Source organism: Falco peregrinus, chromosome 1 (genome assembly GCF_023634155.1).
Source record: "Falco peregrinus isolate bFalPer1 chromosome 1, bFalPer1.pri, whole genome shotgun sequence".
In the NCBI taxonomy this organism is placed as follows: Eukaryota; Metazoa; Chordata; class Aves; order Falconiformes; family Falconidae; genus Falco; species Falco peregrinus.
In genome coordinates, this window is record NC_073721.1 from 18,428,034 (window position 1) to 18,454,659 (window position 26,626).

Genomic DNA, 26,626 nt, shown 5'->3' on the forward strand with positions numbered 1-26,626 from the left:
CTTTCTTCCATGCATAGTAGGATTAAGCTGCTTTAGTATTTGTTGATTTCTTGCTTTTCACAGGAGGGAGAATTTCCCAGCCAGGTAACAAATGTTGGGAAAGATAGGAAATGGGCTGCATATAAAGAAATTACTAGAGGTTACAACTGCGTGAGAAAGCTGTAGAAACACGGTGTTAAGAACAAAGAATAATTTTAACTGTACTGTGTTGTATTACATCCACCCTCTACTGCTAGTACAGAAACTGCATGTAATACAGTTTATTACAATGAATTAATCTCCTCACTCTTCAAGTGAGGTCTTGGTATCCTGGCTGTCCTTTTGATTTAATGCATGCAAAAGTTACCTTCTAACTGAAGAAATATGCATGATGCAAGCATCCATACACACTGACCAACAAAGGTTTTCATTCAAGTCTTTTATTACAGCTTGAATTTTTTCACTGCATTTAAAAATCTAAAAAAAATAAATATTTGTTTCACAGCTGCAAGTCACATATGCATTAACACCACAAAATCTGGGATTTAACCAGAGAAAGGAAGTCAAATCCAAAAGTATCCAGCTAAGCACAGTCGTCTCAGGGCAATTATACTAAAAATAAAATCTTAAGAAAAGGGGAGGGGGTGTTAAAGAGTTAATTTCAAATGCATTTATCTGGAAAAAAGGTGAAAATTCTATTAGAAACCATAAACTATGCTTTCAGCATTTAAAAATAAACATATAACCTCTTGACAGCAATAATTGTCTGGTGCATTTTTTTTTTTAAGCTGTATTCTTGACACATGGCTGCAGAGGTTTCAAAGGATAAATTAACCTCTTCTATAATTGCATCCACTTAATTACAGAACCAGTCCTTAAAAATAAAACAGTGTATTAAGTCAGCTTGTCCATCCACATATTAAAAATGCATTGTATGCAGTTTTTTACCGGCACTAAGTGACTGCTTCATGGATTGTACATTGTGAAGATGAATGTCTCTTAAACAATCACTTTCATTATTAAGGTTCTTAAAACAAACCAGAAAAATATATATATCTTCAGAAATCAGAGTAGTCACTTTTTTTGTTAAAAGCCGTAAAATAAGCTCATATTCAATTACAAGCAATAGAAACCATACTGCTATCGGAACATAATTATTTATCACAAAAATTTATTATTTACAAAATGAAAAGTTACCAAGTGAATTTATCAGGGAAAAAGTTAAATGTTCTTACTAAGTGATCTGAAAAACTTAAGCAAGTCTCCCATGCACTCACACGCCAAATTGTTTGCATAAAGTGAAATGTTAATTCATGTTAGTGAAACTTGACTCCCATTCACAATACTCTCATTTTTATTGTAAGATGGCAAAATCCACATGGTTCTGTACAAGAAGGTATGTATTAAGACAGTTCCTCATTTTTATAAATGTTTTTTGGCTCCCATGAATATTCGTACCACTGAACATTTCTGCAAATTATCAGTTATATTATCAACCCATCACTTAATCCACTGAATTTACCACCACAAGAAAGACACAAAAAGTTAGTTTAATGATCCCACATTACACAGAACTCTCATTTCTGAAGTTATACTAAACTGAAACCTTCGTAGTGATCTATAGCCTGGATCAACTTAGACTTCAGAGTTTCTTTATCTGTGTATTTTGGAAGATCAAGAAGATTAAAGCAAGTGTGAGCTACCGGAAGATAACCTTCTCCGCCTCCTGTCGGCTGGATGACTAGTTTAAGACACTTCATTCCAAGAATTGGAATACGATCACTGCCTGTCAGAAACACTGCCAAGAAAAAACAAACAAAGTCTTGAAAGTAAAGACTAATACTGTATGTGTCATATACACAGTTCTAATCACTATTTGCATTTTTTAATTATTCCAGCAATGGTCAGCTTTTCACACTGAAGTTGTTCTGGTAAAGTTTGAGAAACGGGGAATAATGAGACTTAACCTGATCTCCAGCTTACAAGCTTACACATGTAAGTGTAAGTAAGTAAACTCTTGACTGTAACACAAGTAATACATTAAGGGAAACACTTCATTTTAGCATAAGAAACCAAAGAGTCCTGAAAAGAAGGGAGGGAAGGGGGGCTGAGAGAATAAGCAGTTATTAAACATTCTTTTTTATATTGTAAAATATAATATTTTTTTGGATATATACAAATTTATTATATATTTTTATATAATATATAAAATAATAAAATATAATAATACATATATAAGAAATATAGCTATAACACCAGGATTCGTTATTTAAAATCCATTGGCTAGACCTTTACTGAGCATTTGCAAGCATCTTGCAAATATGCAGAATTAGTTTGTTGGAATTGGAAACTAATCTAAAGCTTATTCGCAGGATACTTCAATAACCTTGTTTTTTCCCCTGTTCACTTCCACTCATATCAGTACCTTGACATATTTACAGTCAGTTATAACTCCAAAATTTCATCCTATTTGCAATGAAAAAAATGGAGAATGTGAAACATGTCAAAACACAGAAAAAAATTCCTACTTATCAGATAAATGACACTAGCAGTTTAGTTTGTAGGGTCCTTCTGCGTTTGGGTTTTCTTTTTTTCTTTTATGTTTTTAATGGTGCTCTGGTCTATTGTAATCTTGTAACTGCCCACCTCCTAGAATTACTCAAGACTATGCCAGTAAAATCAGCAACAAGCTCACAATCAATTTTTTTCTACTAGGATTTTTTTTCTCCTAAATAAAGTTAACCACATCACTACAGACAAACGCTTACACTGCTCTCTTATAGCCAGAGCCTGAAATAGTGATCCTGCTGAGTGAGCAACTTAGTGAAGTCATTTCAAATACTTACGCAAGAACTGTTTCTTCTTCTCCAAAGACAACTCATGAAAAACCTCCCAGAATATTTTAATTGTAGGATGGTCTGCCCAGTATTCTCCTTTATATTCTGTATTCTAAAATGAGCAGGAAATCAGGTTACTGTTTGCACATAAAACTAGTAGGATAATCCGACATTAAAGTAAAATGAATGCAGTTTGTGTAAAGGGGTACTGCAAGTGACATATTACTGTTTTCCGTGTCAATTTTCTTCAGCTGTTCAGTCAGACTTCAACTATAGGGACAGATGCACATACTCCAAAGCACCTTCAATCCCAATAAAGTCGAGTAAAAGTCTCACAATGAGTTTTGGCAATCAGTAATATTTACTTTTTTAACTGTGTGCATTTTATTCGCTTTCCCCCTTCTAACATAAAACATTGTATACAGCTGCCTTTTGTTTCTGTGGATTTTTGTTCCTCTCTCTTCTCCTAAGTCTGATTTCCTTTAGAAATTAGATGGAAAAACTTTAAGCAGGAAAGTAAATGGTATTTTAGTGTCTTCGTTCACTGACACCTTAAAAGGAGTTCCTCACTCATACAGTCAATATAATCAAGGCTGGACATCACATTAGTTAAAACAGAACTCAAAAGGACACTTCAAGATTTTGGGTTTGTATCTTGAAATTAAAAATGTATGATACAAATAGCTAATTATGGTTCTTACCTTCTCCAGTTCTTTCCAATCATAGTTTGTGTTCCCAATCACCATTGCCTGCAACTCGCTGGGCTGGAAGAGCTGAAGAACTTTACCTCCACATACTTTGTGGAAGCCAGCATGGAATGCACTGAATAAGGAAGCCACAGATTTATTGAAGATGTAATCCACATATGCATCTACAAAATCTTGCCTGTACAAAGAAGAAAAAACAAATTATGTTGAGAGAAAAAAAAAAAAAAAAAAAGCAGCATGTGCCCACCACCCTTCTACCAATAAAATGGCAGCCATTTCTGCACAGAACACAGCGGAGAAATGTAAGCAAAAACGATCCTAATATATTCTCTGCTTCATGTTACAACCACAGTGAAGATAAACCCAGTGAAAACAGCACATAAACGTGTTTCCCCACCATGCCTTCCAAGACAGTCTGTAATGTGCAACAGAAAACCAGTAACATTAGCATTATTTATTTCAGGCACTATAAACATTTCTGATTTGTGTGCATTGCAGTGAGTTGGACTGAATGGCAACAAGCTTAAAGGCTTGAATGACATGCACTGTCCTGAAACCGCTGTTGCATTTTTTTTAATTAAAGATTACCACATTTGCACTAAAAATGCAAATCAACTTCAAATGGACATTTGAGTCCTACACAGTACAAAGATCAGTACAAAGGAGCTGGGATACTGAAAAACAGATGGCCCGTTATCTGTGCTCCGTACAAGCAGTTTTCATATCTTGCTGGAAACACCTTCACATTGTTTAGGGGGAAAACTAAAATTCCTCAATGTGATACAGGATTTATGATTATGGAGGTTTTAATTACCATTTTAATCAATCCTAGTTATCACTGTTAGTTTGTACATTGGCAGAGTGACTTCCATTATAGATTATAATTATCCTACCAACATACATTCTCTGTGGAAACCTACTGTGTTTGAATCACATCCACAGTATGTGAATAATATCACCAGAACTTCAAAACTACTATGTTTAAGATAAAGTATCACAAATCGTCATCTATAAGCCAAGGATTTTTAATTTTTTTTAAAGAAGTGTGACAGGTATAGGTGGTGATTACAGTTGCTAATGGCAGAATAAGTCAGGAGGATAAAAAGCACTCTGCTGTGGGAGGTACTGTCACTGCACATGTGTGTGGGCTTATGATACCCTCAGAATCTTCTATCATCACTTTTTTCCTCTACAACAGACCTAGTCACAGAAAATGTTGCCCAAAACATCTGCCCTCTAGGAACACACCTAGAGGTACATTTTCTCCCTCGTTCCTACCATGGACAGCCTAGATGCATTCTGTTCTCATAACAGTATTATGCTCTTTCCATTAGAGTCTCCCTTTACTCTGGAAAAAAGTAAAAGCACAGAGCATTCACAAAGATTAAAGAACAGAAAGGAATATACGAGAAAAAGGGGCAGAGAAAAATAGGAAAATGGTAGTATTCTGCAAAAAGGGACATAAGCACCACCAGAGATAGAGACAGATGTATTCTGCCTATCCTCCAGGAGCAGAAAGGGAACAAAGGGTAGGAGAGGCTGCTTTTGTAAACAGAAGTAACAGAATCCTTGACTAGGGAAAAAACCTCACTCCTCACTTTCCTGACAATAACACTATATAACATTACAATGATTTATCCACTCTACAAAGGGAAGACTCCTCTGAAATAATATTTCATATATTAATAGTTGCCATACAATGGCATCTAGGTTGAAGTTTTCATTGTTATTCACTGAACTCCAATTATACACAGAGTTCTGCAGAAACACAACTATTTTGAATCTTATAAAATTAAAGACCATGTAATCAAAATGGGCCCTAAAGTGCATCAAAATACTTTTAAGTTCAAAGTGAAAAATAAGTATTACACATTCTGAGTAAAATCAGATAGCCTGTCCACAGCTGGGAAATCCTTAAATAAAGAATAACAGAACGGTTTGGGTTAGAGGGGATCTTTGAAGAGTATCTAGCTCCAACCCCCCCGCCGTGGGCAGGGACACCTCCCACTAGAGCAGGTTGCTCAAAGCCCCATCCAGCCTGGCCTTGAGCACTGCCAGGGATGGGGCATCCATGAATGCTCTGGGCAGCCTGCGCCAGTATCAATAAAATACAATAGCTATTTTAAAGATACACAAGAACAGCTTGGAAAAACAACCAAAGAGTTTTGCCTTCAGCATTAGTGTAACAGCTTGGCAAAGGATATTTACAGCAGTCCAGTTACATTCCCAAGGGAGACTGCAACACTGAACTACCCTGTAACCCATGAAACTCACCTATTTTGTTTCACTACAGGAATGTCAGCACCATTTGGAACAAGTTCTTTAATTTCTGTTGTACCAAAATTTTCCACAGTGATCTATTTAAAACAAACAAAACCAGTATGTCTTATTTACCATGTAGAGTATTTCTTCCCACCACATAGTTAACAGTAACATGAACAGCAGACACAGATGCTAAAAAGTCATGGAAATCAGCAGCTGATGCTTTTTCTCAAACACTCCAGGGGCAGCTATAATAGATGGTATGAGCTTGACAAAAAATGCTCCAAACACTATATAAAACTTACAGTAAAATTAAGACAAAATGCTTCTTCTATGTCATCCTCTGGATAATCCAGTAACTGTTGCATTCCCCTGCAAAAAAAGTTACAAAGTACTTGGTACCATTGGAAAAAAAGACAAACTTATTTTACTGAAGTGTTCTTTACACTTTGATAATTCAAATTAAAAAAAAAATTAATACTCTTCCTACTGTTCTTTCATTTATGAGCTCATTGACTTGCACCTTGTACAGTGTTGGGAAATCTCAAGCAATTGTTTTGCTATTACTTGTAGTGTTATTTCCTTCTGATTATCTTCAGGTGTGAAGAGAGAAGATTCACATTGTACTCTTCAGCTAAGGGATTCCCAAACCAGAGGCAGTAAGAGTTCAATAACCGTTGATGGGCTCTTCCATTAACCTGTTTGATTTCTCCTGAATCTATGAAAACTTCAGCATTTACAACACTGAGGTAATCAAACACCCACTTCGGCTTGTTTGAACCTCCTACCTGTTAGTGCCATTCAAATCCCTACTCAAGGGCAGATATTTAGCATGCATTTGTTCCTGAAAAAACGAAAAATGATTCCTTGGTGGACTAAATGAGCCCTTCAGAATGAAAACTATGTTCACACTTGGGCATATAAAATTAATGGCTCAAAGGTTTTGAATTTCAAACATTAAATTCCCCCTAAAATTCTTGTAGGGTAATAGAACAGAGACACAAATATTAAAACAAAGCACTTAGAAGCAGACATTTAACTTGCAGCCACCACGTCATTTGAGAAAGAGTACATGCTATTGTTACTCTAAGCCCTTTACACTTTTAGTATGAAAATAAAACAGATCATCTTTATGTTCTTAAAGGAAAATGTTGAATTATAAATTATTTCCCACTAACACTCATTTTTCTTTCTTGCTTACCTGCCAACATCTGGCATCAACTCTTTTAAGTCATCCAGGGAAGGTTTCTTATTCAGTAGCTTTTTGTACAAAGCCAAAGGGAAGTGAAGGTCTACAATAGTAAAATTATATATTGCTAGTCCACAGACAACACCAATCAAATGAAACAAGTCACTGTCTTCAAAGGTCTAAGAACAGAAAACAGACAAGATCGTTTAAAATAAAGAAATTATTTTAATCTTGCAGAGTCTAGAAAAAAAACGTACAGTGCAATATAATCTGAGTGAGTTTCATTTCTATTTTCTTTAAACACATACACATCCGTAAGTACTGAGGAAAAGAGTATAAAGTTTTAAGCAGCTGAGAGAGACTGAAATCCAGGTAAACAGAACTCTTCCTACTTAAAAAAAAAACCAATAACTGAGATACAGCGTATTTTGTATTACAAGTGATGCATACTGCTGGAAGTACCACATTAAGATTCTGGTTTTGTCAGTGATTTACTGCACTATGCAGTGCTTAAATAAATGTTAGTTTTAAAAAAACCCTGTTCTTGGGAGAAGAATATTGACTCCCTTGGCATTAATGGCCAGGGCTTAAAACACATCTGTGGAAATGCTAACATTCAGGTAATTGTGATACAGCCACCTAGTCAGTGTTTTCCTCTGAAAGAGGACTAAAAAGTCAATGGTAAAAACTTTCAGGAAAGTATGACTAGATAACTGCCTATGAAATGGACCCATAAATGTGACTGAACACAGAAAGACCTGTTCAACATGCCACTTAAATAATTTTCTCTGCCATCCTTATTCACTGATTCTGCTCTTGGAATCGGTTTACTCTGGCTGGCACTTCTTCCTACTAAACTTGTCTGCGTTGGGGATGACTGGTAAGGAATAAGTGAGGAATGGGGAAAACAAATGGGGAAACTTTTGACCTAACAATGAAAGAAATAAACTTTTTTTGAGAATACTTACATCAGCTTCTCCTCTTGAAATAAAACCACCACAAACTACTATGCTTATACTTTATTAATATAAATATTGTAAGTTAAAAGAAGATTAAGGACTATAGATAACACCCTCCCTACCTTATCAGAGAACCAGATCAGCCTGGAGTCTTCATAATACCTGAACATTCCATATTTGGGATCTAGCAACTCCCTCATGATGAGCAAAAAAAATTCTTTGCGAACACCTCCAGCATCAACAGCTTCCTCCCCTACAAAAATAACCTGAAACACACAATTCAGTTCGCACTGAATTAAAAACAGATTGTGAAACAAGATTTGTCAAAAAAATATTCTCAGTTACTTGCGCATCAGTGAAAAACACTTTGGGCAATATGTACTTGATAATACCTTGAGTGGCTTCTTGTAATCTACATTCTTTGTTTTCCTTAGAACTTCCACAGCATCCCCTACAATATTGTCTCTCCGTACCATCAATATCAGGCATGGGTTGACAGATTCAAATACTGGCAGAAAGAGAGAAGACAAATTCTGCCTGTGAGCCTGATCAACAGCCATCTGGAAAAAAAACAAAGTGCAAGTGTCAGTAGGTAACAAGATTCCTGTCAACATTAAATGTCCATCAGTCTCATCTTAAAAAGTGTAGCAGACATGAATGGCAATAGCTATTATGAGAGCTACTAAATTTGCCCAAGTCTTCTTCATATTCCTTTTATCTCAGGAAATATTTAATTCCAGGAAATTATTATAAACCCTGTACTATGGGTTGTTAACACCTAAAAAAAGCCATCTCATTAACGGAAGGAAAAGAAGTTCCTTAGACATTTGTGCAATTATTAAATAACCTAATTTCAACGAGGTCCAAACCTCAAAAACCTCCTAGCTCCTATCATATACATACCCTGAGATTAAAACTACATCCCTCATTCTTATGAGGATTACACAGATTTAAAAATAAAATAAAAAACCCACAGCAACCCCCAAGACCACCAACTAAAAAAAACCAAAACGTAACATTAAAACCTGAGACTCTTACCTGCATCTGTATGACCGCATCTGTTTGTAGGAGAGTTGTCTTTGCCTGGGCATCAAATACAAATGGGTACGTGCAAATTGTAACAGGAATATCCGTTAACTAGAATGAAAAGAACCATGTCTTACTTCTGCTTTTTTAAAACACAATTACCGTTAAAGAAGCCATTGCAGTAATATTCATTTAATACATCTCTTTTACTGGAAAGAGAAAGAATTCTTTAATCATCATCAACACACGACCAAAGCATCTTAGGAAAATTAAGTAAATGTTCAATTGTTTAGTACTTAAAAAAAGACCAGAACCACCAAACCAAACAAACCACAGCAAAACACAAACAATACGCTCACTTAGTATATTTTAATTTCAGAACTTTTATTACAGCTAGTAGATATAAAAGTAGTCCTTGATTTCAAATGCTGCTCTAAATTTGCAATACAAAAAATTACATATTTTTGCCCCACAAAAACTTTTTCAGATTACAGCCATACTACCTTAAATATTTAGTCCCAATAGAACACAGACAACAACCCTTGACACTCATATTTCTGATTTCCTTACATTCTGCAAAAGAAATCACACTGCAACCAAATCTTACCTCAGTTAATCCATGGTTGACATCCTATGACAGCATTTGCACAAAGGTAGCAATAATTAAGATGAAAAAGCAGCATTAGTGTCTGCATTAATTATTCATCTATGATGTAGAATTAAAAATACTTATGTACAGCTTCCCTCCCCCCACAAGAGAATATTTACTGAGAAGTAAGTATCATTCTAATTAATGTACTGAATAGAATCCATGCCTTTCAACGCCCTATATATCAGTCTTTAAAAAACAGTGACTTAAAATAATCACATTTTCTTGGATGCAAAAAAGGAAACCTTTTAAATGTTTACTTTCATACACTAATAAATATTTGCTTTTACCTATGTATTTTCATTCTCAAATGACTGTAGCATGTCAAATTAAACAGTAAACATTTTTAATGGGAAAAAATTTAAAAATACAGAACCTCATCACTTTATGATAAAGTCTCAAGAATCATTTGGGTTCATGATAAGATATGATATGAAAAAAGCAATGGACTCTTGAAATTTGAGATGGACCAGACAGACCAACACATACAGCCAGGACTCTGGAGGCTTCCACAACAAGCTAGATCAACTTAAATCCAGAATTACTATTTTGTTTCTTAGCCATGTTAGCCTCCTTATCCTCCACTGAAAGCTAAGTTCATTTCCACCTATCAGGCAGAAAAAGAATAAAAGGTAAAGGCAAACTAATAAATTCTATTTTTTTATATATGTCTTTATATATATATATATAAACTCAGAAGTCAAATATGTAGACATCCATGACTCACAAAAAGCCGTGGCCAGAATACTTTGCTTTCTATCTGTATGCCCAGTTCCTACAGGAAACATCAGATTTGAGTGTCCTACTCGTCACAGTTACATTTATGCAATTTTGTACTCTGACTGTATCTACCATTATTTATTCCTAATTCAAATGTTTTTTCTCAACTCCTTTAAGGCATATCTAAAGAACACCCCTTCAAATCAACTGTTTATTATTTAGTACCGTCAGTTTCTCCCCACTCATTTTTCCGTTGCTGAAAAAATAAAAAGTTTTTTCTTCCAAGTTTCTCTCTGAGAATACTCTGAATACTTCCGAGTCTCTTCTCTGCTATATTTTCCTCTCCACGTTTCAATTAAGGAACTGAGCAAACATTTTTGCCTCAAGTTATGACAATATAAATTACACTAGCAAAAGAAATTTTGATTCATATTACTGATTCAATAGACAAGCATCACTGGAAACAAGTGGATACGAAGGCAGGAAAAGACCATCAAAAGCATTTACGAAGGAGATCTGACTTAAGGCCATGGAATTTCTTTCAGTCCTATAATAAACCAAAATAAATTTTTCTGCTGAACTTGAAACTGCACAAATGCACGACAAAATCATGACAACTAAAGGGAAATTCAGTATCTGGTATTTTCATCCTTAATATCAAGTCCAATCTTCTGATTTAATTAACAAACTGAGATTAAGACTTTCATTACAGTGCAATTTTCCAGCTCTCATTGTCCCCACATTCAGTATTGTCTTCTCTGATCATAATATATGCAGTTTGGGTTTGTTTACATCCATTTAAAGCACAGTTGCAACAGTCAGAGTCTTTTAAATTCTACCCTTCGCTGGTGCACCCTTCCCCATTCCAAGCATACAAACTGCCTCTGATTCCAAGGCCCCACAATGCTCATCCCTCGCTCCTGCACCTCACCCAGCAGAGCACCCCTCGCAGCCACCGACACCAGCCTACAGCACACACCGGGGACTTTTTCAGACAAGCTTGGCTGAAACAAGTATCTGTTACGACTGCTAATACTGGCTTGTTATTTCTTTATGCTCCCCAATCTCCCTGCTGTTATTATTTTACACTGCAATTTTAATTCTTAGGTAGACAGCACCATCTGCTTTGTATTCATAAAATACAGCACAGTATGTGCTTCCAGGTCCTGCTACAAAAAAACCTAAATTAAGGTGGCTAGAGAAAGCACGTTAACTTATTCAATATTCTTCCAAAGTGTAAGTCAAAGAAATATGTAGCAAAATCATATCCAACACTAATTCTCTGCACAGTCATTAATTTACTTCCACTTACCACTCTTCTGTTTACAGATCCAGGAACTAATTATCTCAGTTTTTGCTACCATACACAAAGTAGAAAACTATGTTAGTTACGTCTCTTGTAACTCCCTATTATGCTTCCAGACCTAGTTTTCCAAGACAGTTTCAGCTTGCTCAATGACTGAATCTGTCTTATATAGCAATTCAGATTGTTCTCCATGTTTTCCGATTGTAAATTATCACTCCTCAACTTCTTGACGTAGCAAGTCTCAAGTGACAGCACTGTAAGTCACTTTTTAATTGATGGATTACAATGTTGAACAGTGTCAGTCCTAAGAACAATACCCTACAAGTAGCACAGCTATTTAACAATTCTTCCTTAGATCATAACTGGCATAAGATGAGTTTGTTCAGCATCAGTGATCCATGAAGACATTTTTACGAGAAGAAAGTGCCACTATTTGGAGAATCTACAGACTTCTCTAAAGGGACAAAACAAAATCAAAACACAGGGGGAAAAAGCCCACCAAAAAACAAGTAAAAACCAACACAACTTACCATTCCAAATACCTGCTGCTGGACCCAGTTGACATAGTCATTTCTGATATCTATCAAATCTTGTATCTCATGAATGTAAAATCTGTCATATTGTATAACTTGTCCTCTTTCATTTACCTGAAGAAGTACAATTCATTTTTTTATTAGCACTTTGCGTAACAGTTTTCAAAAGGACATCTTCCATGTTTTTCAAGCACTTGATACATCAGCCACAGATATGCAGCTACTAAAAAATTCTAGAAAAACAACTGTGTCCACAAGAATGCAAAAACAACATTAAAGACACGGATTTTTCACAATCCCATCAAAGATGCAAAGAAAAATAATATTAATTAAGCACACAGTATTGCACAACACAGTACTGCCACTTTGAAACAACGTATGATCTCACAGAACAGTGAAAAATATGTATATCCATGTATACAATGGAATACTATTTGCACAAGTTTAAGAACTATAATTCAAGAACTCTATTTTTAATTAGAGTATGAATGCTATCTCTATAACCTATGACCAGAGGCACAGTTTCCATCTAAAAACATTAAGCTTAGAGAAAACATGGGAAAATAGCATTATACAAAGGCTTGTCTATACAGGCTTGTCTACAATTTAAATCCAGAAGCATCCATACTTCCCTAACACACTTTTCCCAAGCACTGTTCACTGCCAAAAACCAGCAAGATCCCCAATTCTATCTTTATAACCAGATAATCTAAATCTACTTTTCTCAATCCTCTCCCCGACCAACCCCATCTCCCCCAAAACCACTAGATACTAAATCCGTGAAGTACCCCAGCTATGTCACCCCATTTTTTCCTCTGACTCTAGTCCCTACTAGCCAATTACTAAGATCATACCAATACAAACAGTTGGCAGCAGGGTAGGTACAAATTTAACTATTTCTACAACGTAGCTACATATTAGTCAAAGGTGGATTTCAAAAGGAAGAGGAACTTAGGAGAGCCACATCACAATTCTACAATCACCCACCAGGCTTTAAGATTTTATGATCAACTTCTGCTGTTAAGATTTACAGCTATTGCAAGCCCGAGCACTGACAGAAAAGGCAGCAAAATAATCATTACATACCAATGGCTCTCCATATGGGAATCTGTAATGGACACCCTGCACTTGTGACACAGGACAGTTACTACACAGTCTCACCCTCAGCCTTAATTTCATCATCTCCATAAAGAATACAGAAAAGCTGAGCAAACCATAGCATGCCAATTCCAGCTTCCAAAGCAGGAATCTTTTCCATTCTTTCTGACAGCCTAGGGAGGAGGGCACTTGCATACAGCACACAAAGGTCCAGTTTAGACACCTGTGCCGATTTTGCTAGACTGTACAAATACAGTACTTGGCCAGTGCCTTAAGGAGTGCCTAAAACATTCTTTTAGCACATAAACACAAAATGCCACAGGACCAGAATAAACTACAGAGGGGGGAAAATAGAGGGTGGGAGAGGAAACCTCAGCAGCAATTGGATAATACACTGTGATGTGCACAGTCTGGTTACTCCAAATGATTTGGGCTATTTTTGTTCAAAGTTCTTAAATTCATCAGGAAGTTACAGTACTAACAAACTCAAACAGATCAGAAAATGTCTGTCTCGGTAAAACTGTGCAGATCTTTCTTGTTCAAAATACAGCTTGCTCTTCCATTTGTGATCTTATTTGCTATTATTTCAAGCTTAAGAGGCAATTCTTTCCAACATACCCTCACAGATGCAATTGACTGGGTCAGTCTGTGTTCCCAAGAAAATAGGTAATTCCATCACCATGTCAGATTGGAATCCAGAATTCCAATGGTTCATAGGTCCAGATGGAACAACTACAGATATCTCTGCAGATGCAAGTCTAAGTATTTAAAACTCTTTAGCAACTTAACTTCTTTTTAACAACTACACAGCACTCAGATGCTGACAAAAACAGGTAATTGGTTAAAATTGACGTAAACATACTCTATGCAGTATTTCCAGAACTCTGAAAGCTGTGTGTAGAAAATTAGTAAGTATTCTTCTTTCAGAAGCCGGAATGCCCATCTTGCACAACTTCAAAAGGTGGACTACAACATCCTTGTAGAGTTCCACTATCTTGAGGAACAACGGAGGTTCAAGTACAGACCACCAATTTTCTGTCAACAAACGGTGAACACAAACTTAGTACTTGCCACTACAACATTGTTATGCTATCTTTTTAACTAAATAGCATGTTTTGTTAGAAAGGATACTTGTCAGTTACCAAAGACTCTCAAGGAAAAAAAAAAAAGTTTAACATAGCAAGAGTGGTACATACTTCTAAACAGCAAACGACTCTTTGTATAAATGAAACCTCTATTGAAATGCTCTGTTGTTACACCCCAACTCTAAGTTCTGTTTAACTAGAGTACATGACAGTATCACCAAGTAACATTTGACATAAAATGAGGTGGCTCAAACCCTAAAACCCTGAGTTAAGCAAACAGTCTGGAGAGCAATAAAAAGTGATGGAAAACAAAAGAATCCACAGTTCAAAGAAATTATCAGTTTGCTTTTCTTTACAGCAGACAAGATCTTTTCTCTCACCAAAACCTACTGGAAAATACAAGAGATGGGTTACGATACAAAAAATAATTGAGGAAGAAAGTACCCTTTCAAAAAGATGCCAATTAGAAAGGAAATATTCTGAAACCTCAATTCTTTAAGCTGAATTTCAGATGACAGGAGTCACAATAAGAAGGTGTAAGGAAGAAGAGTTGAAAAAAAACCCAAACCAGAGCTATTTTCAGCTGCATATTTGAAGACCTCATCTTAGGATCAGTGAGAAAACATCAACGGCTCAGAAGCAACAGAACAGGTGCTGTACTCAAAGACAACTTAACATCTGCTCTGCAACACTTCTGCAAATTGCTTAGAGCTTGTTAGCTGTCTGACCACATAATTTTCACTGTAAAGTGTGAAGACATTTATCAAATACACTGAACTACAGTCTAATTCCTCCCAAAAGAAATCAGTCCAAAAATTACAATATGAGATAAATTCATATAAATGGCCATTTAACTCACCCAGAAGCAATAGCATAAGCGCTTTCTTACACATCAAGCAATGTTAACCCTTAACTTTCTCACTGGGGAATTCTACAGAACTATAAATACACAGCAGGTGTTGCTGACACCATGTCTTCACTGACTGAATCTCTACACGTTTTCATCTAGAGATCCTTAGTTTTAACAGTAAAGATTTCAGTTTCTTACCAAGAACTTTCAGAGGAGCTTTTTCCAGGTTCAGAATAGCTGTTCCAAAAGGAATAGCTAACGTTGTGAAATTGTTTACATCACTCATCAGTGGGCATTCTGGTAGAGTAAGATACAGCCTCAAAGCTTCAACATCTGGTAAGGAGCTGGTCAACTTAGGAATAAGGTTCTTTTCCAAACTAGCTGCCACCTACAGCAGATCATAAAATTCTGTTTATTTTAATGCAATTTTGAATTTAAACAAATGCCCACCTAGATAAAAAATAATCTAAAAAACAATCATCAAGAGTTTAAATTAGACTATTATACATTTAGAAAAAAAGACAGTGTATTAAATACTAAAATACAATATGCTAGTGTTACTTGTCACAACACAACAGTTTTACATATTTGCAGCCCATAAAGAGTAAAGAAAGTTATTAAAAGGGTCCGAGCAAGCATAACAATAATATTTCTCAATACATATAACACACAAAGTTAATCCCAAACATAAGGAAAATACACAGCACAAACCTGTTGTGATATATGAGTGTGGTCAGGCTGTATAAGTTTGTGAAACAGTAGTCTAGCAGCATTCATATCAACCCCTGAGAATCTAGTGCTGGTTTTGTAATGATCATCGTTGCTGCAGAAAGAAAAAAAAAATACAGAGAAAAAGACTGAATTCTGTATTCTCAGCAACTCCAGAATTTTTCCACCTTGAATTTTTAGCCCTACTAAGGAATTAAGATGCGAGAGATCACAGTGTCAGATTTCCATTTCTTACATGACCTTTGAAGCAACTAAAAAAAAAAAAAATCTTCTCTAACTGCAAGACGATCAATGTAACAACACTAGGATCTAAACCAGCCTGTGCAATATATTCCCCTTGAATTACATACAACCTGTGGCTGAGAAGTACTGAGTTTTGCTGGCTTACACAGCAGCAGCCAGGTGATACACACTTCCAAAGACTGGCAGGAGGCATGCTGCATTTGGGCCAGCTTGACAAACTGTATGGCAATAAAGGAGCTAGTGCAAACTGCAGGTACCAGAGTAACAGTAAGATAAAGAAATACTGGGAAGGTGTGATGGTTGCAACAAGAGACACTAAGAAGGTAGCCACCCTTAATGCTGTTCACAGGAATACTCATTTAAAAGCCTGACCACTTACCTCAAAGCCAAAAAGCTCCCATTCAGGCACCCAGCTGAGGAGAATGTTCCATCAATTTCACTGAAATTGTTCGTATGAAATACATTACATTTACTTTGGGTTTTTTTTACAATTTAGCATTTGCAATAAAAAACTGTATTTAATTCCTAACAAATTACATCACACAAAGGATGGAACTCTGACTTAATATGACTAAACAACGCTAGATAAAACCTCCAAGACTCAATGTTTAAGACAGCTCAAATCAAAGCAAGTCCTGTAATTTGTTTTTAATTTCTTTGCATCCTCCTTTATTAAAGTAGAAGCAATAATCTTTGAGTAGTTTTCATATTCCTTTACACATACTGTTATTTTTCAGTGTGCTACTAGATACTTAATTTAATCTTGTATAGTCATCTAAAACGTGACAGAGGTGACACAGACTAAAGGATCTGAACTACTTGACAAGCAGAATAATGACAGTGAGAGCACAGCAAAAGCTCTGCACACAATAAAATCATTCACTAAAAATAGCTTTGCTATGTATGTACAAAACCCCATTAATGCCCAATTCATAAGTAAAATTATAAAAGACAGCTTCTTTCCTCAGCATCACTTACTTAGCTATCTCTACAGGAAGTCTTCCAGATGGGAAAGTCAACAGTCTTTGAATAAACGTTTCATTCACAGTCCAGATCTGCTTCAAAAAGTCAGGATACCTAAAATCATCTGGTGGCACCATGTTCTAAATTTTAAAGAAAGCATAAAGAATCAACCACACATAATTGATTTCCAGAAAAATCAGTCCTGTGGTTGAGCTCTTTATCTCTTCATTGACTGACAATTTGCCTACCCAGACTATTACTGTGAAATAAGCCCAGGGATAAATTCACTGGATTCTAGCAGTTCTGCATTCACTATGAAAGCAAGAGCATACACTAAAACCATCTAGATTAGTGTGTTCATTCACACCACAGTTTACTTAACGGTAAATTCCCTAAACATATCGTATTTTTCTACATAATGAACACTAACAAGCATTAGACAAGAGTAGCACGCATCTCTTCTCCCTCGTCACTATGAGCCATTTAGCTCACTGCCAAGCTGTGAGCATACAGAAAAGGAGCCATTCAATTTTTCAGACAGCTGCTTTCCCACCCCACTTCCATCAGACTCCTCTGAGAATGAATCACGTTTCTCTGAACATCACTGCATCATCAGACGAGCTGCATTTTGATGTGCTGCTCATACCAAATGAATTCCAGTAAGACTTGCAATAGTAAAGATGAGCTGAACCAAGACTATTGTTTGGAGTAGAGAGCATTGGTTCAAAAAGAGATGCGAAAGAGCACCAAAAATAAGGTTACACTTGTAAAAGGAAACATATTTCTCCTGAGGGTGCAGCCTGACAACATAGCTGCCTCAGCAGAATGATGAGCTGCTGTTGCCAAAAACCAGTACTTCTGATCCCATCCTACAGAATCAGGACGAGAAACCCTCTTGACATTTCCTTTGTGTCCAGCCGAAGTGTCATTTAAACCCACAGTGAAACAACTCAGGGAGAAGTGAGCTGCCCAAAAACTAACTTGAGAAAACAAACAGATTTTGGCTGAGACCCCTTAACCGGCAAGGGCACACAAGTCCCAGGAGTAAAGTATTCACATAACTTTGAAAGAATTCAATACAAATTACCAAACTTAAGAGTACTAAAAGGGATCCTTTTGCAGCATCAAAGTTCATCTATTGCTAATTTTTTTTTTGTACAAAACATGCCACAATAACTGCATTCATACAGTCTCCAGTTCACTTCAATTAGTCAGTCAGAATCTACTGCAGTAATTATGAAAATTGCACATGAGAAACTTTTTAAGAAAGGAGTTTTAATAGACAAGTTTCAAGCCTATATTATCAGTAATTTTTCCAGTCTACACCTGCTAAACCAGCTTCTCTCAAATACAGCAATAATTACCACAACTCAATCAGAATTAAGAAGAAAAAAAACCCCAAACAACTAGAAAAATTGTTGATTCTGTACAACCAGGAGCAAAGGCTTGCTGCAAGCCTGACCTGTACTCAGTTTTTCTTGACATGTTACCCACTAAAATCTGTTTTTCTTCATGTCCAAATTAGTTTTCACCCCCCCATACTCAACTCTTGATGCTTCATTAATCCCTGTGGTCTAATACTGGCTGAGATATAATGGAAACAGTCCTATGTATCTTCATCCTGTTTTTTTCCTCCCAACTCGTCCTCTAACATTATGTCCTTTCCCCTCATACTCCCACATGGCCATTTTTACTCTGAAGCCCTTCTAGACTGTTTTTCCATCCTAGAATTTTAACACACCAATTCTTGTCCTTTCAAAACTTCAGCTGTAAGACTAGCATAAAATTCCTATCACATAAACTGTGTCATCACCCACAATTTTTAGCAAAAAGCTCTGTGTTTCCTCATCGTTGTGATATGCTAAAATGGCTGCAGAGCAGAAGGTAGCAAAGCTGCAGTCAGGAGCTACTGAGGCTTTTCCCTTATGAAGAAATCCCCTTTTCCTTTATGAAAGAAAAAATGCATGCATCCATCACTCAGGAAAAAAGCTTATGCCAAAAAGCCTCAAGAGCTCATGCCAAAAAGCCTCAAGAGCTCACTGACAGCTAACACTCAATAACTGGATCCAAGTCTTCCAACTGCTAAACTGACTTAGTGTCTCGTGCTTCCACACTGCTCTAACAAACTTCACAATGTAGTCATGCATCTTCAGTATGAAAATCTCTTAAAATGCATCAGAAAACCCAAAATTTAACTGACAGATTTTGGAACCAAAGTATATTTAATTTGTTACCTGTGGATAAAAGTAGTGTGCAAAACTTTGGTCCCCACCAGAGAAAATTCTCTTTACACAATAACACTCCTCACTGTCTGCAACAGGAATAAAAAACAGGCAACTGTGAATCTGAGAAATGATTAAGACAATGCAATCAACACTCAATTAGAAAAAGGTTTCTTCATTAAATAACCTTGCTGAAGCAGATGTTCTTAATATAATAGTCACAATTAAATTTTTAAATTTAATGGTAAATGCCAACACCTCTAAGTTTTAGCTCTAGTGCTAACAAAGGAGCTTATGCAACAGCACAGGTAAGCATGTATCTCCTACAGCAGAAATGGACTTTAGGGAGCAGAGCACAGGGGAAACAAACTTTGGGACAAAGTGATTCTAGCCCATATTTAGTTTGAATCTCAAGATTTGTAAGACACTACAAAGGAGCAGGAATCCAGCAGTAAATATGCCAGATGTTGCTTACCTGCGATTGTCGGGCATTGAGTACTATACGGGAGCCAGTTTCCTTTTACTGTGAAGGGACTTTTCCTATTACTGGTTGTTCCTGTACCCAACTGCCCGTTACCTCCGAGTCCAAAAGAATAAATTCTTCCAGATGAAGGAACAAATGCAGTAGTGTGCTGCCTAGGGCAAACAAAATTCAGTAATGAAAACCTAAGCATTATAACATGCTTTGCGCAGGCAAGCCTAAGAGTTGTGTTAGTGTGTTAAAGGTCCTGTAGTATCAAACACGCCACCCCTCTACTGGCAATGCTCTGCCCCTGGCAATACTCCATTTATGCTGCAATAGGCAGTATCCCATTTCCACTAAAAAGTTCGTGGAATGAAGATGCCAAGTTCTGCCTTGAACCCCTGCTTCACCACAGCCTGGCTGTCACAGCCTATCTCTGGACATTCACGAATTTGAAGTTTCTACCAGATTGGCTGCATCTCCTTTTCCCTCCCATCCTTCTCAATTCTAAGAGTCTGGGAAGAACCAGTATTGAATTTATATACACAATTAAAAGGGAATGGGTCCACTCAATGTCAACAAAACTGCTAAAAAGACTGGTTTACATCCATATATTCTTGAACCCAAATAATAAAGTGTGCCCTTCTCTTAAAATTATGTTGCCTCCCTCATTTTGTCATCTTAGAATGCAGTTCTTTGGACAAGAGCATTTTCATGTGTGCTGGGAATTTTTCCAATTTCTTGGGTGCTATTGTAATATATGCAACAAAAACCCACTAGGAACTGAAGTGCCATACAGAATTACAGGTATCGTATAAAACAAGTTATGGTTCCAAATTTTACTCTTATCCTCAGGGATGCTCATGTACCTCCACAAACACACTTGTTCTTTAATAGGAAATGATAAAGTGACAGCAGTAAACAACACCTTCTCACTGGTTATTCACACTTCCAGTTCAGAAAATCATAGCCTCTCATAATAATACTCGTAACTTCCTTTAGTTGTCTGCTGAATGTTTTTAGAATCCCAGTAAGGTGTCTAAATATCTTTTATTAGAGACCATCTTGTCTTTCCTAACCACAAAGGGTAAGAAAAACCTCACTTCATATTGCAATATACATGAAGTTTCATACAAAACAAGTTATTCGTAAGATTCACAGCACTAGCATAGAATAGCCCTTACCTGCCACATGTGATTTGCGTGACAACACTTCCCATAAGTTCAAAAACTTTCCTTGGGTTTATCTCATGGCTGGTAGAGTTATGACCCAACTGACCATAGCCTCCAGCTCCAAATGTAAAAACCCCACCTTCCTAAACAAATAAATTATTTGCATTAAAATGACAATATATCTCAGAAGAAGAAACTTAACAGAAATAGGGGTTTCATAAAGCTCCTTGTCTGATGATTCTGGAAATGTGGGGAAAGGAGAAAATATACATGCACAAGAGGGCCCAGAGACACAAAAAGGTCACAAGTTAATTGCAGTTATCAAAATGTGGCACAGCTATCAAGTATTACCTTACTCATGTTAAATTGTGTTCTTGTAATTTCCGTATTATTACACATTAGTCCTGCCATCAATTTGTGTCAATAGATATTAACCCTCCTTTTTCCTCTTTTCCAGTTTTCTTGATGAACTACAATAGTTCATCAAGGACCTATTATATAGTTCAGGGGTCCTGAAACTTTTTAAACAGGGGGCTGGTGCGCGGATGAAGTGGCAGGCCGTCATCTGTGGCTGCTTGGTTCCCCCCCCCGGCCCCCAACCCCCGGGGTCTGTAAGTACCGGGGGCCGGATTGAGGACCCTGGGGGATCATATCTGGCCCACGGGCCGTAGTTTGAGGACCCCTGATACAGTTGATGAACTACATAAAAAAATAGTTGATGAACTACAATGAAATATAATATATTATATAATATAAACTCACACTACGAAAAGTATATATTCACAATTTAAAAGTCAAAGTAAATTTTAGAGCAATTACCAAATAGGAAGCTGCCCTCCTCAGGCAGATGATGCAGAGTATGACTGAAATAGTCAGCTTCGTTATTTGAAAGCTTAAGGAACCAGAAAACGTCAACATTTTCAGAAGGAAATTTTTTAAGTGTTTTTGATTAATTTAATCAAGAAATTAACCAAAAACTTTAACAGAAGAATGTTAAATCAGAAACATTTTCAGAAATTATACAAATTACCTTACTACAACTTCAAAACTTGCCATTTTCAAAAGTTTTGAAATTGTAAAGCTGTTTCTTTCAATTCCACCCTGCATCAGACTGGACCTCTGCTGGAAATCATAATTAAAATGGCAGCATCCACTGAGAAAAACCAACAGCCTCATTCACTGTATCAGGATAACAAACAGTGACAGGTTTTCCTGAACATCAGAAGGACCTGAAGAATGCTTGCACGTGTACTCAGTACTGTTTACAAAAAGAGATAAACCAAGACCCCTCATTCTGCAAGGCCTAACATGTAAGGAAAAAAGGAGCTACACACAAATGGGTGACATAAGAAACATTTACAGTAAATTCTGTATCTTAATCAAGTCCATCAGCTTTAAAGCAAGTTTGGAGTTAACTTCTATACATTAAAATGGGAAAAACATTTAGAACCTAAGTTACAGATTGCTGTTTTCTTTATATTCTGTACTTCCCTAACCTCGCACAATACATCAATACCAATTTCAGGATGACAAAGTTGCCACATCTTTCCCATCAAAGCAGGAGAATATATTAGGACAAAAAGCAATTGTTTGTGAACAGTCTTTTCCTTTCACTGTAAAAAATTAAGCCTGTATAAGCAACAAAAGTGTGGTAACACTGAGGCAGATCATATTCTTCAGAACAGCTTTTAACTTGTTGCAGCGCAAAAATTCAAACTAACATATTAAAAAACCCTACACATTTTCCAAAAATAAGCACAGATGCTTTTTCTCATCAGAAATATAACATTAAAAATAGTTACTTTCAAAATTCTAATGCCTTCTGCAACAATATTCTCAATCCAACAGATTCAGACATTAAATGGGTATTTAGTCACTTGCCCAAATCTTGATCAGCCAGAATTGTTTTCTACTGCTATCAGTAGTAAGCTCAAAATATTCTGTTCATTAATTGCCATATTTTATTGAGAGCGATGAACAAGAGGAAACATCAAAGAATTAATAAATAATAATTTATACATAAATGTTGAAGTCTAATCCAACTAACAAAACAAAGAAATTAAAGTACAGGAGTCAATCATTTAAAGATAAGCAGGTATGTATTGCTTTACCCACCACAAAACAGAGGTACTTACCACTTGATGCTCGAAATATACTATTCATCACTTAAATGAGGGCGAGAAAGCACTAGCTTTATACATTCTGTGTTGCTCCTAAAAGTTTCCAGATTAAATTTAAAAATTTAAGACTCCAAATAAAGCCTTTAGCCAACAGTTATGTATAAGGCAATTTGATACATTTCAGCTCTCAGTCAGCTCCTTACACCTCTGCATGAATACGCCGTGCTGACACAGAATACAGGGTTTTTTTCCAAATTGGCCTTGAAATAAATGACCAACTTTTCCTAAGAACCTCAAACTGTAATACTCACTAGTGGATTAAATCTTCAATTTCTTCTGTTGGTTTGCTAACAGTATGTTAATAACTACTATGCAACAGCAGATGGAAGAGAGGAGTGAGAGCAGCAGCCCTGCAGCCCCCCAGGTCAGTGCAGGAGGTGGCAGGGGGGTGCTCCAGGTGCGGGGTCAGACACTCCCACTCAGCAGCTCGCAGTGAAGCCAGCTGTGCCCCTCAGCCCATGGAGGTTAGCGGTGGAGCAGATCTCCCCCTGCAGCCCGTGGAGGACCCCACATTGGCGCAGGAGTATGCCCAGAGGAGGCTTTGACCTATGGGCAGCCCATGCTGGAGCAGCTCCTGGCAGGGCCTGTTGGCCCCATGGGGAGAGGAGCCTGGGCTGGGGCAGGGTTCCTGGCCGGGCTGGGGACCCCACCAGGGACCCACGCTGGAGCAGGGTGTGAAGAACTGCAGCCCATGGGAAGGACCCACGCTGGAGATGTTCATGGAGGACTGTGCCCTGTGGGAGGGCCCCAGGCTGGAGCAGGGCAGAGTGCGAGGGGGAAGGAGCGGCAGAGACAGTGACAGACTGACCACAGGGCCCTTTCCTCACCACCCTGTGCTGCTCGGGGCAGGGAGCAGAGTAGCTGGGAGTGAGGTTGACTCCAGGAAGACAGGAAGGATGGGGGAAGGTGTTTTAAGATTTAGTTTTATTTCTCATCACCCTACTCTGACTTTCGACTGGCCGTAAGTTAAATTAATTTCCCCAAGCCTGTGACAGCAACTGAGTGATCTCCCCATCCTTATCTCTACCCAGGAGCCCTTCCCTGTATTTTCTCTCCCCTGCCCAGCTGAGGAAGGGAGTGATAGAGCAGCTCTGGGCACCTGGCATCCAGCCAGAGTCAGCCCACCACAGCAACAAATAGCAATTTAGTAAGAAAACTTCAACCAACCACAAACACCAATCCCCCCAGCGTTTAATTTCAATTAAAAATTAACTCGGGTCTGATCAGTGGTAACAGCAATGCTAGAGGTGTTATGCCCAGAAAACAGCTAATCTCTTTAGGATACACTAATGCAAATTTCAGTATCTGTGTAATTTTAATAAAGAAACAGAATTGTTATATAAAAAACCGCTGTATTTTGTATGCTCAATTTCACTAAATCTGTCAAAAATTTAAAACTACTGAAAGATCTATTGTATTTGCTAAGTTTTTTCAAATATTTAACCATTCTTCCAGTGTTTCCTGAACCTCATCCAATAAATCTTGAAGAAATTTTATGCAGAATTTTGTTTCTAATTTCCTATTCAGGTAGCATATTCTCCAAAACCTGTATGCATTAAAAAAACAAGTAATTTAAATTTGAATATTGTACCTTTGTAAGGGCAGCAGTATGATCTTCTCCACAACATATATGAACAACCTTCTGAGTTCTCAATGACTTTAGCAGCGTAGGAACATACCTGTCTGAAAGGTTTAACACAGCAGCAGATCACTTATTTTGAAAATCAAAATCAGAAAACAAATAGTTTTGCTTATTTATTCTAGTGCAGTTCTAGTCAAACAAGCACTTTGAATTTGATAGCGTAATGCAATCATTGTGACAGAGTTTATATATCTCTGAGACAGAAGTGCTATCACGGAAAAACAGAGACACTACTATACTGAAATACTTTATAGCAAATAGTCTCATTTTCACTGGACAGGATCACGAGAATACATAAATCATGACGGCCACGAGAAAAGAACAGCTGGTTTGAGTTGTTTATGTGTTTCATGTTTTTAAAATATTCCTACAAGTTGTTAACAGTAGGTCATAGTTCAGTATTACTAAATGTGTAATAGAAAGGAATACTGAAAAATTAGGAAGCACAACTAACCTCCCTCCATCACCAGAACCAATCAACTGGGTCATCCAGTTGCGCAAAGGCAATTTTTTAAAGTGTTAACACTAATGTCTTAGAATTTGTCAGGTACACCAAGGTGCCTGGTAAAAAAGGGATTTTACTGAAACGTGATGCTATATAGAACACTGAGGTCACATACATTCCAAAGAATATGCAGAAGCAACTTGATGTCTCCTGCCAAAATCTGATTTCTGAAAAGTATGTGTAATTTTCTTATTACATCAGTGTGACCAGATTTAAAGCATCAATTCAGACACACATTTTAGCTACAACACATTTTTCTAATTTTAAATGGTGTTGACAACAATGAAGCAGTGAGAAAATTCAAATTCATGAAACTAGCTATCGATTATTCAATACTAAACCTGATAGCATACATTCCCACCTTGGCACCCTGTGCACAGATAGCGTGCGTGTAACATAACACAACCAACAAAGAAACCATTTTTTGTCTAACCTAACCACTTGTTTAAAATCATTAATGAGCATCAACAACCTAGCAGAGGGAATTTTGGAAATGGTTCGCTAAAAATAATGAATGATTATCAGAAGTGGCCTAAGGCAGGCAGATACCCACATGCCAGTAAGAAAACGATTTAAGATGCCTTACATGTGTCCTCTAAGCACAACCGAGTAGTTTTGATGGATTACTGGTTTTGTCAAGCTATTTCATCTACCTAAGATTCAGTTCAAACTGTAACAGCTGCACAGTACTTTAATTCAATCACATTCAGAAAGTTTAAGTCACAGAAAAGTCTAGAAGAGGGAAAGAAAACCAAGCAGGCTAGAACTTCAACGTAACACTCAGAATTTTCACTACAAAACAGCTGAGGAAAAAAAACCTCTGTGTCTTCCTTATGCACCCTCACACGACATCAGCACACTCCAACAATATTCAAGAAAGGTTTGTTCTGTCTGCTCCTTTTCTAGGAATGTCTTTACATCCACAAACCGGGACCTTCAGCCTGAAATTTTACTGCAGTAATGTTTACTTACCATTATCATCATTAAGACCCAGCTGCCCAAATTTATTGCGTCCCCATCCAAAAATGGCTCCAGAAAGAGTTAGTACAAAACTATGAGCTCCTCCTGCTGCAATTTGTGCAAAAGGGATTCCCAGCAGAGATTTAATCACATGTGGCGAGTTTTGTTTTTTATATTCATAACCTAAGCCCAACTGGCCATATTTATTCTGTCCCCAGGAAAACACTTCACTTCCTGTTTAAAGGGGAAAAAAAACCAAAACCAAGAAATACAATTAATATAGTTTAATTATATAAAGTTTATTTACTGTTAGAAAAGCTAAAAGTTAAGACAGTTACTCTACAAAT

At 37.0% G+C, this 26,626-nt stretch overlaps 1 protein-coding gene across 6 annotated transcripts in view; it reads right to left on the reverse strand.

The window, feature by feature from the left end:
• Window positions 1–403: 403 nt before the first annotated feature.
• HERC4 (HECT and RLD domain containing E3 ubiquitin protein ligase 4) overlaps window positions 404–26,626 on the reverse strand; it is a 44,444-nt gene continuing 18,221 nt past the window's right edge. For 3 of the 6 annotated variants that reach the window (XM_055803996.1, XM_055803987.1, XM_055803977.1), the window contains exons 6-26: window positions 26,292–26,513; window positions 24,764–24,855; window positions 21,005–21,135; window positions 19,833–19,993; window positions 19,370–19,446; window positions 17,151–17,275; window positions 16,552–16,611; window positions 15,912–16,023; window positions 15,399–15,588; window positions 14,128–14,300; window positions 12,165–12,281; window positions 9,567–9,590; window positions 8,972–9,070; window positions 8,326–8,493; window positions 8,056–8,199; window positions 6,987–7,153; window positions 6,091–6,157; window positions 5,798–5,880; window positions 3,518–3,701; window positions 2,826–2,928; window positions 404–1,777 (exon numbers count right to left, since the gene is read on the reverse strand). In XM_055803996.1, coding sequence (XP_055659971.1) covers window positions 1,569–1,777; window positions 2,826–2,928; window positions 3,518–3,701; window positions 5,798–5,880; window positions 6,091–6,157; window positions 6,987–7,153; window positions 8,056–8,199; window positions 8,326–8,493; window positions 8,972–9,070; window positions 9,567–9,590; window positions 12,165–12,281; window positions 14,128–14,300; window positions 15,399–15,588; window positions 15,912–16,023; window positions 16,552–16,611; window positions 17,151–17,275; window positions 19,370–19,446; window positions 19,833–19,993; window positions 21,005–21,135; window positions 24,764–24,855; window positions 26,292–26,513 — 2,708 coding nt within the window. In that variant the 3' untranslated portion in view covers window positions 404–1,568. The remainder of the gene's footprint in view (window positions 1,778–2,825; window positions 2,929–3,517; window positions 3,702–5,797; window positions 5,881–6,090; window positions 6,158–6,986; window positions 7,154–8,055; window positions 8,200–8,325; window positions 8,494–8,971; window positions 9,071–9,566; window positions 9,591–12,164; window positions 12,282–14,127; window positions 14,301–15,398; window positions 15,589–15,911; window positions 16,024–16,551; window positions 16,612–17,150; window positions 17,276–19,369; window positions 19,447–19,832; window positions 19,994–21,004; window positions 21,136–24,763; window positions 24,856–26,291; window positions 26,514–26,626) is intronic. The other 3 variants (XM_055804008.1, XM_055804001.1, XM_055804011.1) reach the window with 2 other exon arrangements.